The sequence below is a fragment of the Heterocephalus glaber genome, unplaced genomic scaffold, assembly GCF_053883595.1.
Source record: "Heterocephalus glaber isolate CG9 unplaced genomic scaffold, H.glaber_assembly_v1.0 deba00001444, whole genome shotgun sequence".
NCBI classification, from domain to species: domain Eukaryota; kingdom Metazoa; phylum Chordata; class Mammalia; order Rodentia; family Bathyergidae; genus Heterocephalus; species Heterocephalus glaber.
In genome coordinates this window covers 7744940-7766144 of record NW_028258297.1, presented here as the reverse complement: position 1 = coordinate 7766144, position 21205 = coordinate 7744940, and the positions used below count along the sequence as shown (strand labels likewise).

At 38.9% G+C, this 21205-nt stretch overlaps 1 protein-coding gene across 9 annotated transcripts in view; it reads right to left on the bottom strand.

Moving 5' to 3' along the window:
- Positions 1-21205, bottom strand: part of Slc25a17 (solute carrier family 25 member 17) — a 61212-nt gene that overhangs the window by 18897 nt on the left and 21110 nt on the right. For 5 of the 9 annotated variants that reach the window (XM_004845538.4, XM_021258941.2, XM_087213856.1 and 2 more), the window contains exons 2-4: positions 12047-12107; positions 9088-9154; positions 5896-6047 (exon numbers count right to left, since the gene is read on the bottom strand). In XM_004845538.4, the coding sequence (XP_004845595.1) occupies positions 5896-6047; positions 9088-9154; positions 12047-12107 (280 nt within the window). Of the gene's footprint in view, positions 1-3306; positions 3347-5895; positions 6048-9087; positions 9155-12046; positions 12108-15368; positions 15539-21205 lie in introns of those variants that run through there. The other 4 variants (XM_021258942.2, XM_087213857.1, XM_021258943.2 and 1 more) reach the window with 2 other exon arrangements.

Sequence of the window (21205 nt, the reverse complement as noted above, 5' to 3'; positions counted from 1 at the left end):
GCAGGTCAAAGCCATTTGACTCTAGGACAAGGAAGGAATTTAACTTGATATAAAACAAGAATAAACTTGAGTTGCCAGAGTAAGGCCTGAGGGCATGAAATGCATTTTGAACTCTCACAACAATGATAATACCACTGGCACTCAAAAGAATTACTGGCAAAAATTCCAATTTCATAAAAATGACAAGTATCTTCTTCATTTAACTAATTGGTATGGTTCTGTTCCCAAATTCTTCCAGAGTGTTTATGAGTTTTTTCTGTGAAAATACAGTAAATAATAATATTAAATTTCTAAGTTTCAAACAGAATTTGAATAACAATAATGTTCCTAGTTCTCCTCGGTGATAATGAAACTCATTTCCTCAGTGATAATGTGCCAACAGGGCTTACCAGAGGAAGAGAAAATGCTGTTCTAATTACTGTAAGAATGTGTACTTATTAACATGTAAAAACATGTTATGAAGAGAAGTTTAAAACAAAAAATAATTTCTAAGGAATTCTCTATGGTCAGAAAGAGAGAAGACCTTCAATCAGAGAATCTCAGCATTACAAAGTACTAGAAAATTGTTTGATCCAGGATCTCTCAACTGTGACAATACTGATGTTTTGGGTTGGATGAATCTTTGGTATGTACATGTGTGTCCCCCTGTGTAGGATGATTAGCAGTACCCCTGTCCTCTACTCACTATATGCCCATAGCATCCACAGTGTGACAACCAAAAATGTCTCCAGACATTGCCATATGTTCTCTAAATCAGACAAGATCAGGTGTGTTCAGGGTGGTATGGCTGTAGACTGTTCTCTGTAAATCAAAATTGGCCTCAATTGAGAATCACTGATCTAATTCAATCACCCAATGATTAATCACGCTAATTTAAAAAATCTTGAAAGACAGGTATTCAGCTTCACCCTAATGGTCTATTTTTTAAATAGCTATCGGGACTTTCTACTGATATTAACTTTCTACTGATACTGATATGCTTATCATATATATTTCATGTCTAATCATCAGAGAAATGCAAATCAAAACAGGTATCTTATCCCAGTTAGAATGGTTATTATAAAAAAGACAAACATTCTGTTATCCCAACAATACGTATGAGTTTTGTTTTTAGTGTTAGTTAAAGAAATAAAAAATTAAAAATATAACAAATGCTGGCAAGGATACAGAGACAGGGGAATTCTTATGCACTGTTAGTGGGAATAAAAATTAGTACAGCCATTATGGAAAATAGTAGGCAGTTTTCCTCAAAACAAAAACAAAACCCCCCAAAACAGAAATACCATATGATCCAGCAATCCCACTACTGAGGTACATATCTGTGATATTAATCTTGACTGTCAACTTGATTGGCTTGAGGGCCACCTAGGGGATTAGTGAAGCACACTTCCAGGTGTGTCTGGGTGAGTAATGGAGGTGTGGCCTTGGAGACTATATCTGGTCCCTGGCCTCTTCCTCTCAGGGGCTCTTCCCCCATGCCCTGCTTCCTGGTCACCAGGAAGTGAGCAGTTTTGCTCCACTAGACCATTCTGCCATGATGTTTCTGTCTGCCTTGGAGCCAACTAGCAGGGACTGAAACCTCTAAAGCCATGAACCAAATTAAACCTCTCCTTTTTTTTTTGGTACTGGGGATCGAACTCGGGTCCTTACATTTGGGAGGCAAGTGACAGAACCACGGAGCTAAAATCCCCAGCCCAACCTCTCCTCTATTAAATTGCAGGTATCAGGTACTTTGGCCCAGCACTGGGAAAGCTGAACAATACAAAGGAAATGAAATCATTGTATCAGAGATCCCTGCATATCCATGTTCACTGCAGCACTCTCCACAACAGCTAAGAGATAGAATAAACCAAGATGTCCACCTACAGTTGAATGGATATAGAATATGTGTGTATATATGTGAAATGAAATAAAATGAATAAAATAAAATGAAAAATAAAATGAAATATTATTCAGACACAAAAAAGATAAGATCCTATCATTTGTGTCAACATGCATGGAATTGGAGGACATTATTTTAAGTAAAATAAGCCAGACACAGAAAGACAAATACCACAGCCTGTCACTTTAAGGAAGGTAAAAAAAAGTTGATCCTGTAGAAGTAGAGAGCACACAGAGGTCACTAGAGGCTAGGAAGGGAAGAAAAGGAGGGAATATCAAGAGGTTGGGGGCCGGGGATTTAGCTCAGTGGTTCCGCCGCCTGCCTTGCAAGCACAAGGTCCCAAGTTTGATCCCCGGTACCAAAAAAACAAAACAAAACAAGACATTGGAAAAGGTACTAAAATACAGTTAGATAAAGGCATTAGTTCTAACATTCCTTCACACAGTAGGGCAACTATAGTGTATAACAATTTATTATATACTTTAAAATAACTGGAGAAGTTTGAAGGTTCTCAACACATAGAAATGATAATATTTGAGAAGATGGAAATGCTTATTATCCTGATTTGATCATTGCATACTGTACACATGCATCAAATTATAAAACTATTCCCAAAAATCAATATAAATTTATATGTAAACTTTTAAAATATAGATTACAGAAACCACTGTGCTGGCCTGATTCTAGTTGCTATGCATACAGCAGTAAATAAAAAATGAAATCTCTGTCCTCACGAAGCTTATAATCTAAAGGTGTAAGAATGACAATAAACAAGATCGACAATAAACAAGAATGACAGGGTTGGGGATTTAGCTCAGTAGTTCTGCCGCCTGCCTCGCAAACCAAGGTCCCCAGTTCAATCCCCAGTACCAAAAAAAAATGACAATAAACGAAGCTTACAATCTAATAGGGTAAGAATGACAATAAAAGGGCCGGGGATTTAGCTCAGTGGTTCTGGCACCTGCCTCAAAAGCGCAAGGTCCTGAGTTTGATCCCCAGTACCAAAAAAAAAAAAAAAATTTAATTGCTTTCTACTGGGGCCGGGGATTTAGCTCAGTGGCACCGTGCCTGCCTCGCAAGCACAAGGTCCTGAGTTTGATCCCTGGAACCAAAAAAAAGAAGATAAAGGTTAAGGACAAAATTCAAACAGAGAAGGGAGACAGAGACTATTAAGAGTTTTAAGGGGTGTAAGAGTTCACCATGCAGTTACCAGTAGGAACACAGCTGGACACAGGTAGAACATGTTACTAGTGGTCAGGGAGGACAGAGACCATGGTGGCTACAGCAGTATGAGTGAAGAGAAGAATAGCAGGGTCAGATCATGTAGAGCTTTGTAGGGAAAGGTAAGGACTGTGGCTTTTACTTCAGTGAGATGGGAAGCAACTGGAGAGCTTTCAATAGCGTAATGACATTGTCTCACTTACGTTTTAATATGATCACAGTGGATGCTGTGCTGAATACAGCCTGAAGAGGGCAAAAGAGGAAGCAGGAGATCAGTTAGAAAGTTCTGAAGATAATCCAGGCAAGATGTGATGGTGGTTGGGCCTTAAGTAGTGGAGAGAAACATAGTAGTTCTCCTCACCCCAATCCTCAATTTCATGTTCTGTAGTTTCCATTACTGAAGTCAAATGTGGCCCAAAAATATTAAATAGAAAATGCCATAAATAAGCAACCCATGTTTTAAGTAACTTTTATAATATTGTTATAACTGGTAACTATTCTATTTATCTGCTATTAATTCTTACTGTGCCTAATCTATAAATTAAACTTTATCATATCTATGTATAGGAAAAACATACCATATACAGTTTGCTACTACTTACATTCACCAGGGGACCTTGCAATGTATTTCCCAAGGATGAGAGGGGACTACTATAGTGGAATTCTGGATCCCATTTGAAGAAAGAGATACTAGGATTTGCTCAGGGATCAGAGGTGGGGGGAGACAGAAAGGATAAATTCAGGATTTCTGGTAGGGAAACTAGAAGACTATTGTTGTTATTTAGTAAAATGGGAAGACTACAGGAAGAATAGTCCTTTATTTCAAATCAGCACCTTTGTCATGCCAGGCATTGTGCTAGGACTCTGGGGATGCAGAGATAATAAAAAAGGCAATCTCTGATTAAAGGAGCTTATTCTCTGGTAGAAAATAAAGCAGAATATGGAACCTTGTTATTATACAGTGAACTCTTGCCATTAAGAGGTACGTACCATGTTGGAGTACAGAAGAATGGTGCCAAATCCAGAACAAAATGTGAGGGTAGTGGGTATGGGAAACAAGGAAGGATTCCTGAAGAAGAGGAAGCTGAGAAGAGAAGGATGAATAGGAGTCTAAGATGAAATAAGCACCAACACTATTTCAGGCAGAACACAGTCACTGTAGAGGAATGGAATCACTACTAAATGGCTTGGGGCTGTCACAGAATCACACCCTGGCATGGGAGGATACTCATGCCATAACACTTTGCCTATAGTAACAGAGAAAATGGGCAGAAGCATGTTTGAGAAAAGACAAAATTCACTCTTGGTACACACAGAACTCACTGGACAGAAGCAGAAGAGCAGGACATACTAGCGTGACAGAACTCAACCTGCACCCCTTCTGCCCTTCCTTCTAATCACATGGTTGGTTGGTCTGGCTATCAGCATCCAATTAGCATACACTCAGGTATGGTCAAATCTAACAGTTTGAGGAGCTATGCCTGACAGCAAGAACAAAAGCTACACCATATACATGTATGTATGGACTCGTACAATTCAAGGACCAAAGAAATTAGATTAGAAATTGGGCAAAACATTTGAAGAGCCATTTCTGCAAAGATGATATACAAACGGCAATAAGCACATTAAAAGATGTTCAACATCAGAAAAATGCAAATCAAAACCAAAATGATATATCACCTCATACCAATTTGGATGGCTACCACCATAGAACAGAAAATAAGTATTGGTGAGGCAGTGGAGAAACTGGAGCTTCTGTATTACTGCTGGTATTATAATGGTATTACTGCTATGGAAAACATTATGCAGGGTTCCCCCAAAACTAAACATAAAACATCACCCAGCAATCCTATTTCTGGTATATATCCAAAAGAATTCAAAGCAGGCTCTCAAAGAGGTATTTGCACACCCATATTCACAGGGAGTACTATTCACAATGGCCATGAGGTATAAGCAACCCAAATGTTCATAACAGATGAGTGAATAAACACAATGTGATATATACATACTAAAGATTCTTATCCAACCATAAAAGAGGTGTTTTTTTGAGACAGTCTCGCTATGAAGTTCAGGCTAGCCTCGAACTTACTATGTAACCCAGGCTGACCTCAAACTTACAGCAATCCTCCTGCCTCAGCCTCCCAAGGGCTGGGATCACAGGTGTGCGCCACCACACCTGAAGAAAATATGTCACATGCTACAACATGGATGAACCTTGAACACATCATACTAAGTGAAGTGAGCCAGTCACAAAAAAACAAATACTGTACTATAAGATTCCATTTACATGAGGTATCTAAAGTAAAATTCTTAAAAAGAGAAAGAAGAATAGTGGTTACCAGGGGCTGGGCAAAGGGGGAAAGGAGAGTTTATTTAAGGAGTATAGAGTAAGGTTTGCAAGATGAAAGTTCTGTAGATCTGCTTCAAAACTTGAAAAAAGTGTAAATTACAAAAGTGTAAATATACTTAATACTATTGAGTTTAAAATGGTTAAGACAGGGGCTGGGGATTTAGCTCAGTGGTGCCACCGCCAGCCTTGTAAGCATCAGGTCCTGAGTTCGATCCCTGGTACCAAAAATAAATAAAATAAAATAAAATGGTTAAGACAGTAGATTTTACATATGAAAAATACATGAGAAAACTATACTCTTTCTATATGTACTGCCAAAGTGAGCACAAGAAAACTATACTCTTTGTAGCATTCATGGTGCTAAAATAATCTTAGAGGATATGTGAACTAAAAGATAAATATTAAAATATAAAAACATTTTATGCCTAGAAAACCTTATTACCTGCAACAAATCCAACCACCAGATCTTTTCCAGTAGTCGAACGTTGACCTTTGACCCAGACTGCTTTGAGGCTATTAAAAGTGTAGAAATAGACAAAATTGGAGCAGCAGAGACTGGAAATAACTGGAAGCCACCCTCGATACGGTGCCAGGCTAGGGAAGAAACACAAGAAATAATGTGAAAGTCATGGACAAAAGCTGTTAGAAACTGCCAGAGAAGTCCTAGGAAAGGTTGATTGTTAGTCATATAGTTTCCAGATTTATCCCTATATTATAATGGACTCCAAATCATAAACATACTTTACATTCTTTTTTTCTTTCCTATTTTTCTTTTTGGAATACTGGGGATTGAACACAAGGCCTTTGCACCAAGTTACAACCATAGCCCTTTTTATTATGTTTTTTTTTTTTAATTTTGAGACACTAAATTTTAAATTTGGTGAATTAGTTCTCACTAATTCACTAAGTTACCCAGGCTGGGCTCAAACTTGAGATCCTCCTGCCTCAGCCTCTCAGAGTGCTGGGATTACCGCCCTGTTCCACAATACCCAGCCACACCTTACATTCTGAAGGATATCCAAATCAAGAAATTCTAGATTAGTAATACCAAGGAAACAATACAAAGTCAATGACTGACTTACTAATTTCTTTCCTTAATTGCCTTTAGTAACATTAGTATGTAAAACTGGAGAAAATTTCACCATGGCTTAGTTAACATAGCATCATTCAGTCATTCACTTCTTTTTTTGAGACAAGGTCTCACTATGTAGTGTAGGCTGGTCTTAAACTTGTGATTCTCCTGCCTCAGCCTCCCCAGTGATGCAAATACAAGTGTGTGCCACCATGCTGGCCATCACTCATCTTTTATTTACAGGACAAGAACATTTAAAAAGTAATTAATGGAAAAGACATCAAGAAAAATATGATTGGAGTATATCATAAGGACAAAGGAACTGGACTGAAGGGGCTCCTACTGGCCAAATCTGGGATAATTTGAGCACTAAGGTAATGAAGTACAGTAATCAATTAATAAACTACTGAAAAAGGAGGAATTTTAGTACATATTGATGATAGATAGATAGATAGGGAAGGGAAAAGTTCCTGTTCACAGTAGAATGTCAAGATTAGTAAATGTGGACACAATTCTGGAACTGGAAAGTCATTTACAATTCTCTGGGAAATTCAGGGGGAGGGAGTTTGATAAGGAACAGGATGTTTGCATTGTCTTAAAGTATCTCCCCAGAGAATGAAAAAATATTATACAGTGGCTAAATCAAGCATGAAATCATAAGCAACCAATGAAGAGCAGGCAGACAATATATAACTCCTGATGTGATACCTCAAGAAAGAAATAATATCACTTATGCATTTTTTTTTGAGAGGACTTCTTGCTATGTGCCCAGGGTGGGCTCAAGCCATGCTCCTATCTCAGCCTCCCAAGCAGCTGGAACTGCAGGTGTGTACCACTGCACCAGCCATCTGTGGGTTCATTATTTTAAGAATGTATAGGGCCAGGGATTTAGCTGAGTGGTGCTGCTACCTGCCCTGCAAGGGCAAGGTCCTGAGTTCAATCTGTGGTACCAGAAAAAAAAAAAAAAAGGTATAAGCTTAATCTAATCATGAGACAAGACAAATTTAAAATGAAAAACATTCTGTATTTTTAAAAAAGTGCTGGGTGCGGTAGCTTATGCCTGTAATCCCAGCACTCAGGAGGCTGAAGCAGGAAGATCACCCGAAGTTCAAGTCCAGCCTGGGCTACACAGTGAGTTCAAGGCCAGGCTGAACTACATAGAGAGATCTTGTCTCACCAAAAAAAAAGGTGTGTGTGTAGGAGGATGTGACAGTTACTCAAGGGACCAGTAAAGCACACTTGTGAGTGGCTGGGTAGGTCGTGGAGATGTGACCTTGGGGACAAGGTCTGGTCCCTAATTTTCTCTCCTGCATTCTTCCCTTGGCTGCTCTGCTTCCTGGATGCCATGAAATGGGCAGCTCTGCTCTACCATCCTCTTCTGCCATGATGTTCCTGCCTTGGAGACAACTGAACAAGGCCTGAAACCTCTGAGAGTATGAACCAAAATAAACCTCTCCTTTAAATTGCAAATGTCAGGTATTTAGTCCCAGCAATGGGAAAGCTGACCTATAGGGTGGGGAGGACTGTATTCTTCAAAAGTGTCAATGTCCCCAGTCATGGTGGCACTTGCCTGTAATTTTAACATTCTAGGAGGCTGAGGCAGGAAGACTCCAAGTTCAATCCAAGCCTGGGCAACTGAATGACTCAGCAAGACCCTGTCTCAAAAAATAAAAAGGGTTTGGGCCGGGGATTTAGTTCAGTGGTTTCGCGGCCTGCTGTGCAAGTGCAAGGACCCGAGTTCAATCCCTGGTACCAAAAAAATAAAAAAAATAAAAAAATAAAAAATAAAAAGGGCTGGAGATGTAGTTCAACACTAAAGCCCTGAGTTCAATCCCTAGTAACACAGACACAGACACAGACACACACACACATCAGCTGGGCATGGTGACACATGCTTGTAATCTGAGCACTCAGAAGCATGAGATAGGAGGATCAAGAGTTTGAGACCAGCCTAGACCACATAGTGAGACCCTGTCGAAGGAAGGAAGGAAGGAATAAAGAAGGAAGGAAGGAAGCCAGTATCACAGCAGTTAAAAGGATTTGATGCATTTAACTTCTTCTCAAATAACCCTGAAAATATTTGTGTGTGGTATATGTGTGTGATAAGATAGGAAGGAGGAAAAGTGTGTGCACAAATGGTAAAACAGTGGAAAATAAGGTTAACAATAGATAAATCTGGGTAAAGCATATACTGGTCTTCTTTGTACAAACTTCAGCTTTGCAACTTTTTGTAAATCTGAAATTATTTCCAAATTTTAAAAAATAGGGACACAATTTGTCTGAATGCATCTGATAAAAATGAACTAAACAACTATTATCTTAAATTTGTTGCACGCTAAACAAAGCACCAGTTTTCTGGAAAAGACTCCATGATAAAGAATCAAATGGCTAACCATAAATTTTTAAGGAACTGAAAACAATTACATACTTAGTCAGGCAGTTACAAATCCACAACATTACAAAGCTATGAGACTAGAGAGAGAGTTTAGGTGCGCTGGAGGCTAAGGAATCTCTTAATGAGTTGCTTTGTCTAACACAGTTGTGAGATGCGGTAGTACTCACAGGCCTTCTTCTTTAATGATCTCCAGCAGCACCATGTGCGTAGTTTTGGACTTTCTTTTCTCATCAACTGCAAGACCAAAGAGCACATGTCAATTAGAGAATTATTACTTCCAGCATCAGAAAATTTCACTGAAATGTTATTTACCCAACCTCCATGATCTCTTACCCTATTCTTTTAGCCAGCTAGATTGCCTCAGATTTTCCTGTGCTAAATTCCTAATTATAGATTCCTTGGACTTCACTTGTTATTCATAAAGCATTTTAGTTAAACTTCTAATTTCCAAATTAAAGTAGAAATTTATTTCTTATTTCATTTGATTGATTGACTGATTATTGAGATAGGGTCTCACTGTGTAGTTCTGGCTAGCTTTCAGTTCACTATGTAGTCCAGACTGGCCTCAAACTCACGGCAACTCTCCTGCCTCAGCCTGCCAAGTGCTGGGATTACAGGTATGCACCACCACACCTGGCAATTATTGCTTATATTCTATAAAGTTCCTGTTTTTTAAAGTAATATATATTCATAGTTTTATCCTAATATCCTATAAATAGAAAATAAATTACTATCTTTCTTTTACAAAAGAGGCTACAGACACAAAAGCAAAGTCAGTATTAAAACTCAAATTTCAGCCCATAATCCCAGCACTTTAAGAGGCTGAGGCAAGAGGATTCCAAGTTTGTGTCCAGCCTGGACAACTTAGCGAGAATCTGTCTTGAAACTAAAAAATAAAAAAGGGCTGAGAATGTAGTTCAGTGTGAAGGAGCTGGGTTCAGTCCCCAGTATCACCAAAACAAAAAGTAAAACAAAATAAACTCTAAATTTCAAGTTTTTGGCCTTGATTTATAGTCCTAAAATATGGTGAAAAAACTCACAAAAGGATGAAAACTCTGCTTCTCACTGAAAACAACCTCTATTAACTTCAAATTTCCTACCCACACTTGAAAGTAATTTGAGAACATAAAAATACGAAAATTAACCAACTTTCTAAGAATTAGGTTGGGTACCAGTGTGGCTTATGAAATGGCAAATTAGTAAACTCCTAGTGAAAGCAGTCTGGCAATAACTATCAAAATTACAAATACATCTACCTTTTGATACAGTAATCCTATGTCTGGGAATTTGTCCAAGGAAACTTAGAGAAACAAAGAGGTATATGAACAAACCCATATTTACATCCTATTTGTAATAACAAAACAGTGAAAAGAACCCAAGAATGCACAGTAAGGGAAGGGGAAATAGGTTCAACACCATGGAGCACTCTACAGCTGTAAGACAGGATATGCTGATTTGAAATCTAAAACATACTATTAAGCTCAAAATGCAAGGTTCCAACAGTGTGTAAAGCATGGTTTTTGTTTAAATAAGGCAGAAAATTAAGAATGTATGTTATTTGCTGGTATTTTATAAAGAAAGTCTGCAAGGCTACTCAGGAAAGCAGGAAAGGCTGATTATCACTCAGTCTCAAGGATCACTCCTTCACTACCATGGACTCCGAATAGTGCAGTTCCCCCCACTCCCTTCCCCTTTCCTCTTTTCTTCTCTTCTCTCTCCCATCTCCCCTCTCCCGCTCTTGCTGGGGATTGGACCCAGGGCCTCATGCATGAGAACCACTCTACCACTGAGCTACATCCCCAGGTCTCTTCTTTTTTTTTTTGTATTGGGGATCGAACTCGGGTCCTTCTGCTTGCAAGGCAGGCAGCGGAACCACTGAGCTAAATCCCTGGGCCCCTCTTCTTTTTTGTAAGTGAAAAAGATAGGGCACTTGGAAGCAGAGGTAGGAGGCCAGCCTGGGCTACAACAAGAGAAAGCCTGTGTCAGAAAATAAAGAAAACTCGATGAGGTCCTGATATGTTGTTCAGGCTGGCCCTAAACTCCTGGGCTCAAGCAATTCTCCTTCAGCCTCTTGAATAGCTGCAACTACAGGTTATGAGGCACCACTCAGGGGCTACACCTTCCACTCTGAAGACATTCAGATGAAAAAGGTTTTCTAGCATTGATGACACCAAAGAAATACCACAAAGTGAATACTGACTAACATGGAGAGAGGGGCAGGGAAGATTGGAGTGAATGTTCCCTGCATTATATACCTTTTTGTATATTTTGCTTTTTGAATCATGAAATTATTACCTATTCAAAACTAAATTAAACACACAGTATGCATAAAGAGTTTAACCTTTGATTTAGTATTCAAAGATAATCTTATGCATCTTTTTATGTAAGTTCCAGCATTGGTCTATGATTTCAAGATGAAAAAGTTGAGAGAAAAAAAAGCAAGAATTAAGTGAGTTGTGTAATCTATAGAGTTATATTTGGGGTTTTTCTGGGGGGAGGGGGTTACTGAGAATTGAACTAAGGACCTTGCACTTCGAGGCAGGCGCGGTGCCACTGAGTTAAATCCACGGCCTGGAGTCTATAGATTTAACGAGGCAAAGCAGGACAACATGCCTCACTGGCAATGGCAGTAAGGATTTGGGTCGACTATTTTCCTGTTCTCTTTTGAGAAAAATCTACTTCCCTCAAAAAGCTCTACTTTGTGTGTTTAAAAAGCCATGGCTGCTGGAGGTGTAGCTCAGTCTCAAGCATGTGTGAGGGAGAGAGAGAGAGGGAGAGAGAGGGGAGAGAGAGGGGAGAGTGAGGGGGGAGAGAGGGGGGAGGGAGGGGGGAGGAAGGGGGAAGGGAGGGAGGTAAGAAAGAGGCATGGCCTATTAGAAAAAGTTGTAATGATTCAAAATTATTCATGTAAGCCCACTCAGGTTCTCTCACATTAGAAAGTGACTAAGGCTATGGCTCATCCATGGACAACTCTCTGCTAATCAGGAAACAATGATGACCACTACTTAAAGTCAGGCAACACTGGATATCTAAAGAAACAGAATATCCTTACCTTAAGTTAGAATTCACTAGTGAAATATGTTTGCTTCCTAACATTGTATGTATGGGAATATGGTTAATACTTACCCTGAAGTCGAAGTCTAGCTGTATCCAAGGGAAAAAACACTGTCATTGCAGTCACACTTCCCTGAAAAGTTTGAAAAAGGCTTTAGCCATTATAATATCACAAACAAAATTAGCCACAACTTTTAAATGAATAAAAGGTCATTATTCTAATTGGATAAATCAGATTTTCAGTGAAGAAATACATACAATATTTTAATTTATCAGAACTATTATCATTCAAACTTCTATTGTTATTTTATTTATTTATTTATTTTTGGTACTGGGGATCGAACTCAGGTCCTTGCACTTGTGCAGCAGGCAGCGAAACGACTGAGCTAAATCCCCAGCCCTATTGTTATGTTCTTAAACAGAAGAATTTAATTTTCCAGAGGAACTCTCTTCTCTATCTCTCTGATACTGAAAAAGAAATGTAGTAAGTTCCTACAAATGACAAACTTAGCAATCTACAACCTAGGACACATATGACAGCACACAAAGATAACAGGTGAATACATTTTTAACCTTTTACAATCAGTTGCTACCATGTTCATTCTCTGATAGCCCCAAACCAAAATATTCAGTAAGTATACAGATTTGTACTTCTATTTTCTGTGCTTAATATATTTGCTACAAAGGGAAAGGGCTCATACGAACCATACTGCTCTTCAAAACCAAATTCTGTTTGCTTGTATTTTCAATAAAATAGGGATACTCTAAAAAACTCATCCCAGGTAACAGAATAACACAAATTATCAATGGGAAAAAAAACTCTGAACAACCAGCCTTTCTGTTCATATCACATTAAAAGAAATAAAAGCCAGAAGCATTTACTTAGGGATGAAATTATCTACATGACAGTTCAAGTTCAGTTTATGATTGCAACCCAGATATAAGCCCCTCGCTGTACTGTCTCAGGCACAAAATCAAGCTTTAGGCTACTGATCTCATACAATATAATTACAACTAGAAACTGGGTCAGTGATAAAGTGCAAAATTTTTCTGGGCCTCTTTTATCTACATAAATAGGTAAGCCTGCTTGACAAGTGAGAGTATTCCATTTTAACATTAGTATACCTCAAAACTCAGACTAAATGTTATCCTCTCTTCCCCATCAAGTTATAAAGTTGTTCAGCTCCTAGGTTCCCATAGAACCTATCTCTTTTATAGCATTTGACTGCACAGTGAAACCTAACTCTATATTGTGAGAACATTAATTCTTTATCTTTGCACACTGTATATTCTCAAATATGTGTTCAATTCACTCTATGCTTTTTACGTTTATTTATATTTTTTTGAAGACTCTAAATGTTCTTTTCTGGTAATGACTGGATGATATTCAATGTCTTATGAAAAAATAACTCACAAATGCTGGACCCAAAAGGATCATAAGTCCTGCTGAATCCATGACTCCAGCACCCTTGTTTACTTTGTAGGCAATTTCTAAGGTAAATGGGGCTGGAAAGCTAGAGAAAACCTATTCCTTTTTTTTGCTGGTACTGGGGATCAAACTCAGGACCTTGCACTTTCGAGGCAAATGTGGTGCCACTGAGCTAAATCCCCGGCCCACCTATTCCATTTATTAAACTGTGGGATTTGTTTCCCACTTCATGATGCTGCATAGATATGTAGTATACCTCCTGGACAGGGCAGCTTCAGGTGGCAAAGTCTGGCCTGGATGCTACTTTTTCAAACAACTGGGCCACTTTCACCCCTCTCTCTCCCAGCTTTAAACAGCCCTGCCCTATGTATCTCAAAATTGTAAAAATGAAACACAAAGATAAAGACAACAGTCAGCTCAGAGCTCTCTGGTCTGCTATCTCCTCAAGAACTGGTAAAGAACAATTCAAATCAGATGCTGGGTGTGGTGGTGTCACCTACAATTCCAGTCCTCAGGAGGATTTAGTTTGAAGCCAGCCTGAAATATGCAGCAAGGCCCTGTCTCAAAATATCAGGAAAGAAAAAGAGAGAGAGAGAGAGAGAAAGAGAGAGAGAGAGAGAAGGGAGAGAGGGCGGGAAGGAAGGAGGGAGAGGTTTATTGATGGATATCCTAAACTCCAGTACCTCAAAGTGAACATGTCACATGGTGGCACTTTGCGTTTATTAATCAGCTGACCTTAAAATGGGGATTATTTTTTATTATGTGAATGAACCCCATGTAATTAGAGAGATATAACACAGAGAGATGCAGAAGAGTAGTTGGGAGTGATACCATGTAAGGACTCATTATTGGCTTTGAAGATGGCACCAGTGGCACCCTCTGCAAGTTGGAAAGGCAAGGAAATGAATTTTCCCCTAGAGTCTCTGAAAAGGAACACAGCTTTTTTTTTGGTACCGGGGATCAAACTCTGGTCCTTGCACTTGCACAGCAGGCGGCGAAACCACTGAGCTAAATCACCAGCCCCAGGAATACAGTTCTTACAACACACATTTTAGCTTCCTGAGACCTGCGTTACTCACTAAGTTGGTGATCATCTGTCATAGTAGCAATAGGAAATACAACAGAATTACTACAAATGGTGAGGACAAACACTGGATGCAGAAGGGAACCTGGGGGTAATTCTCAGGTTAACTAGCTAGATACTGTGACAAGAGCAGTCAGGCAGTGGTCCCAGATAGTAACACTAAACACTGAGGGAAGTGCCTGAAGTAACCTAAAACACCCACTTGGCATACAAAGCTCCTTCAGAAAGCTAATCACTATCATACTGAGCCAAAGCCCAGAGCACCTTCCCATCAGGATCCTGGAAGCTAGCAGAAGCAGACAGGCAGAGGCAGGGGAGAGCTATGCAGGAAGGGGAACTAAAAGCTCATAGCGTCACCCTATTAAAGGAAGTGGACACACATGTAGATGCGTTTCATACTTTGTTAGAAAATCGAAGATTACTTAATGTGAGGGTTATAAATTTAAGGTTGAAATGTGAGCTTCTAGTTCCAGTAACAGTTGGCCTTAGATAATGTGCTGAAAATACCTAGAAATACTGACTATAGTAAAGCAAACATCCTTTAAAGTCCCCAGCTAAACTCACAAGAAAGTAAGGGAAATCCATGGGGGCCAACAGAGGAGTGGAAACCCACAGGGTTAATTAAGCAGGGTCTTCTACTTTGGGTGACTAGGGAATTTTGGGGTGGGGGGTTGAGAAGAGGTTTGAGGCAGGGTCTCTGTAGCTCAGACTGGCCTCAAACTTTTGATCCTCCTACCTCAACCTCCCTAGTGCTGGGATTACCGGCCTGTGCCACTCTATGTGGTGTCTAAGGATTTTTTTGCCAGTCAGTCATCAAGGGGCTTTTTTGTTTAACTGAGGTGGAATGCATCCAATAAAAAATCAACCATTTAAAATTATACCATTCAGCCAGGCGTGGTGGTGTACAACTATAATCCCATTACTCAGGAGGATAAAGCAAGGAGGACTGCTTCAAGTTTGAGGCCAGCTTGGGCTACATAGTGAGTTCAAGGCCAGCCTGAACTACATAGCAGGACTCTGTCTCAAAAAACAAAACAAAATTAAATAAATAAAATTATACCATTCAGTGACATTTAGTAATTGCAATGTTGTGCAACTACCACTTCTCAAGTTCTAAAATATTTTCTTCACCCCAAAAAGAAAATCCCCCAAGGCCAGGGATTTAGCTCAGTGGTTCCACCGCCTGCCTCCTCGCAAGCGCAAGGTCCCAAGTTCGAGCCCCAAGACAAAACAAAACAAAAAATTCCCCACCCATTAAACAGGCATTCTTCATTTCTCCGTTTACTCAGTCCCTGGCAGCCAAGCATAAACTGTCTGTATGGATGTATCTTTTTTTTTTTTTGGTACCGGGGATCGAACTCGGGTCCTTGTGATTGCACAACAGGCGGCTAAACCACATGTATGGATGTATCTTTTCTGGATATTTTCTATAAAGAAAACCATTTGTCTGGTGTCATTTTATAACTTTTTTTTTCATTTACCATAACATTTTCAAAATTCTTCATTCTCTTTCATGGGTAAGTAATATTCTATTATGTGTATATAGTACATTGTGTTCATCCATTCAAAATGTTTTGGAATGAGGTAGAGGTGGTGGTTGTACAACATTATGAAAATACTAAACACCACTGAACTGTACTCTCTCTCCTTTCTTTTGGTTTTTGGAGACAGGGTCTTGCTATGAAGTTGAAGCTAGCCTTGAACTTACTTTGTAACCCAGACTAGCCTTGAATTTGTGGTAATCTTCCTGATTCAGCCTCCCAAGTGCTGGGATTACAGGCGTTGAGTTAACACAACTATCTTGAACAGTACACTTTTTTTTTTTTTTGGTGTGTGTGGTGCTGGGGATTGAATCTAGGGCCTCACACATACTAGGCAAGTGCTCTACCACTAAGCTCATCCCCTGCCCCATTGAACAGTATACTTCAAAATGATTAATTTTATTATATGAATTATACCTCAATTTAAAACAAAAACATTTAATCCTCACAACAACCTAGATGAAGTAGGACCTATTATTCACTCCCTTTTAGAAATAAGGAAGCACTTACCAAGAGGCTCAGGAACTTTCCTAACAATATATAGTCTATAAGTGGCAGAATCAAAATTTGAACATAGGCAGCCAGCTTCAGAATTCACACTCACTTCTGTAATGAAAATTCTCTAAAAACTATTAAAAAGAAGTACTAATATAGACCCTACTTTTGTGTATCAATTTTTTTGTGTGTGGACTAGTCTGAAAACAGCCTATAGCCTAGTGTAAGTATAAACCTTGAACTTGTTAATAAACGTATGAATTTATGCCCCTACAGATAAATTCAATTACCTATAAGAATATCTATTCCAAATAATAAAGGTAAATTTGGAACAAAGGTCTTTTGTGCATCAGAACTTGCTATATTTGTCTCCTAGCTAACCAAACACAAAGGCGACTTTTTACAAGCAGCTGTTACCTGAAGCAAGATATTATTTATGAATCTTGTGCCAAGCTTAAAAAGAACATCATTTTTCAGAATTTGAATTAAATTCCTTCTAACATAATGTGTTTTTTTGCCCTGAGGACTGTTTGTTCATTTTTGCAAAATTAGAAGGCACAAAATACCCAGACAATAACCACAATGATACTATTGTGCCACATAGGCATAAAATAAATCTATTAAGTCCCACAGAATTCTAACCATTTGCGTAGGAGTTCTATTGCTAACAATAATTACAATTTAAAAGAATCTATTTCCAGAGACACACTCTTCTTTGTATCTTACCAAAAACATTCTGTCCCCTCCTCCCCACCCCTCCTGTTTAGTCACTGTACGCTGGAAGAACCACTTCTGTCCCACGCTCCTGGCACTTGGACCAGTGGGGTCTCTTCAGTTGGGAAATGAAGCCAGAGTGGCAGTTGCTGGGTTAGATCCAACATCTCCCTGTCTCCTCATCCTATTGTTCCATTCTACATCAGTTTTCAACATTTTTCAACCAACACACATATGACCTTTACCTATGCTCTTCTCTCACATAATATAAATGGACACACATAATCCGGAAAAATCAAATGAATTCTTCCTAGTGAGAGAATTCTCACCTATGGAGAAAGAGAATTAAAGGTTTCCATTTCCCATGTTAAACAGCTTGTTCTCTCCTCTCTCTCTTCTATTTTTGGTGGTGCTAGGGATTGAACTCAGGGCCTCACACATGCTAGGCAAGCACTCTTATCTGAGCCACATCCCCAGCCCTATATAATTGTTTTAATAACAAATACATTATTAGTTTTTAGGTTTCTTTCTTTTTTTTTTTTTTTGGAGACAGGGTCCCACTGTGTAGTTCAGGCTGGCTTTGAACTCACTATGTAGCTCAGGCTGGCCTCACACTTTGCAGCAATCCTCCTGCCTCAGCCTCCCAAGTGCTGGGATTACAAGCGTGAGCCACCACGCCCAGCCTAGTTTTTAGGTTTTTTTGTGTTTTTTTTTGGTACCGGGGTTCAAACTCAGGACCTAGTACTTTTGAGGCAGGCACGGTGCCACTGAGCTAAATCCCCAGCCCTAGATTTTAGTTTTGAAGTGGGAAAAAAGCAAAAAAATTTTTAAAGGCATCAGAATGTAAGAGAGCAACTAACACACCCTAGCAAATCTCAAAGCATAGTCTGGAGTCCCCTCAATACCCTCACAGCCTTTCCAGGAGTCATAAGCACTATTATGAACTAATAAGACACTTTTTGCCATATCCATTCTTTCAGAGTAAATTTCCATAGGTTGCATAAATATGTTATTGCAATAGACTTGACTGTAGAAGCAGATAAAAGGATCCAGCTATCATCTATTTGCAAAAGTATAAAATGCCATTTTTCTATCTGGGGGAAATATAGTTTTAAAAATATATTATGTATGTTAATATGCAATAGATTCAATATTTTAATAAATAACTATCTCAGTGATTTCAGTCTTCATTCCTAATATTGATAAAACCACATAAACAAAAGTTCTTTCAATAAATTTGCAATAATCTTTTTTTGGTACGGGGATCGAACTCAGGACCTTGCGCTTGCAAGGCAGGTGGTAGAACCACTGAGCTAAATCCCTGGCCTTGAAATAATTTTTAAGCATATAAAGGAGTCCTCTGACCAAACAGTCTGAAAGCATGCCATTAAGTGTGAAAAACACTACATTACTAACAAACCTTTATTGTGTTTTAGAGATCGCCTTTTTTGGCAGTACTGGGGACTGAATCCAGGGCCTTGCATACACTAGGCACACATTCTGCCCTTGAGCTACATGCCTCCCAACAGCAACCACCTCTCACCAAGCCATACCATCCTCACTCCACTGCTCTGAAATTCCTCGAATTTGGTGCTCAACACATTCTGAAGTGAACATTTTCTCTCAGTACTCGTTTGTTTGGTACTCCATGGGCAACCTAGAACCTACCAGTTCAGCTGCCTTGTAACTCACTACCCTTTCCAGCCAAAATAATTTGTTGGGTATTCATCCTTTTTGGTGCCTTCCTCTCTTTTTTCTCTTACACTTACTAAATAACGTTTTTAGATTGTGTCTGAGAACTACATTTTCTGATTCTATGCAGGACTGCTGCTATTGTCCATTTTTCTCATTCCCAATGCCGTTTTTCTCTGTGAGTTATATCAGTTTGGACTGAGCTGCTCATTTCACTGAGAATTTTATTTCGGATATTCTGTTGGATCTCATGAAGTTTCTAAAAAACTGTGCTGCTTTCTACTAAAAATTTTGGGGTCCCACCCACCTGGAATACTCTAAATGAAATTATTTGTTTTATTAATTAAATTAATTTATTTGGTTATTCATATCAATCACATAGTAAGGATCTGAGTGAAGGTTTAGGATTTCAAAATCTCAGAGGTGATCTCCTCTCCTCCACTCAGCTGGAAAAGCTGATTTTCTTGGGAGGAAGAACAAGATTATGAAATTATTTCTCATTCATTTTTATAGTATATTCCACTGGGAATCCAAATTTATTAAAGAAAGTTCAGGGCAGGAAACTGCTACAACCACCACTGGACTCTGCCCACATTCATTCTCCAGCCTCACTGCTCAGTCTTTCCTTTTTTCCCTTTTCTTTTCTTTTTTTATTTGTGTGTTACTAGGGATTGAACTTTCAACTACATCTTTAGTCCTTTTTATTTTTTATTTTCAGACAGAATTTCCCTAAATTGCCCAGGCTGGGGTCAAATCTGCAATCCTCCTGCCTCAGTCTCCTGAATAGCTGGTATTACAAGCATGTGCCACCACACCTAGTATGTACTCCCTACATTCTTGTCACTTTACTAGTACCTTTAAGATGTATTTTTAAATAGTGCATACACGTTTTTTAAAAAAATTATGAAAAATGGAATTCTCAGGAGAAAGTTTCATTAGCTTCTTAAAAAGAGAAATCCCGGGCCGGGGATTTAGCTCAGTGGTTTCGCCGCCTGCCTCGAAAGCACAAGGTCCCGAGGAGTTCAATCCCAGGTACTACAAAAAAAAGAGAAATCCCATCTTAAAAAACGGGCTTAGTCTTATCAAATAAATATTTTTAAATCTTTGTGAATTTCTTCTTTATCCTATTTTGTTCTTACTTCATGGTAAAATTATATAAGGATAGGTTAGTAGCAAATTTGCATTTTGAATCCATTACCTCATAGCACCTAACACCGCTTCTTCTAGGTTCCTTGAATATTTAATAAGTTAGCTCAAAAACATATTCCTAGCCACAGAGATGGCACAAGCCCATAATCCTAGCCCTCGGGAGGCTGAGCCAGGAGAATTATGAGTTCAAGGCCAGCCTGGCAACTAAGGGAAACCCTGTCTCAAAAACACCCCAAAACAAATAAACAAAAACAAATTTAAAAATCATATTCCACAGCCAGGTGTGGTGGCACATGCCTGTAATCCCAGCACTTAGGAGGCTGAGACAGGAGGAGCATAGCAAGTTTGAGGCCAGCCTGGGCTATGCAATAGGTTCAAGGGCAGCCTGAAGTACATAGCAGAAAAAAGAAAAAAATGTAACAACAACAAAAACATATTAACTTAATCTTCCAGCCTCCAAAAATTTCTATAAAAATTTAATAGAATAAAGTAATACTAAAGCAAATTTTTTTTTTTTTGGTACTGGGGATCAAACTCGGGTCCTTGCGCTTGCGCAGCAGGCAACAAAACCACTGAGCTAAATCCCCGGCCCTAAAGCAAATTTTTAAAAAAATTCATTCTGGGCCGAGATTTAGCTCAGTAGCACTGTGCCTGTCTCGCAAACACAAGGTCCTGAGTTCAATAGCCAGTACAAAAAAAAAATTGAAATACTAAAGCAATCAAAACAAACATAAAATAGCTACCATTTTACTCTGGGGATGAAAACAAGAAAAAAATGACAAAATCAGGGAGGGAAAAAGCCCAGAAATTTAAAATTTAAGCTCTTTGTACATGGAAAAAATGATGGCTAAAGGCTTTTTGGGGGTATATCCAAGAAGCTTTAAGAGCTTTCAACCTGAAAAACCAGAACAAAGTACAAACACTGCTTTAGAAAAATACATCTAATTTAAAATAGGAAGGCCTTGAACACATTTAAGCGATGACTAGAAAAACAGACAAGAGATACCTGCCGGAAGAACTGTAGAAGGAAAAACCAACAGGATTTGCTGATTTATTGGATACTGATTACAAGCGAAAAGGGAGAGACACTGGAGTGATAATACCAGTGAGAAAAATAGCAAAGTCCA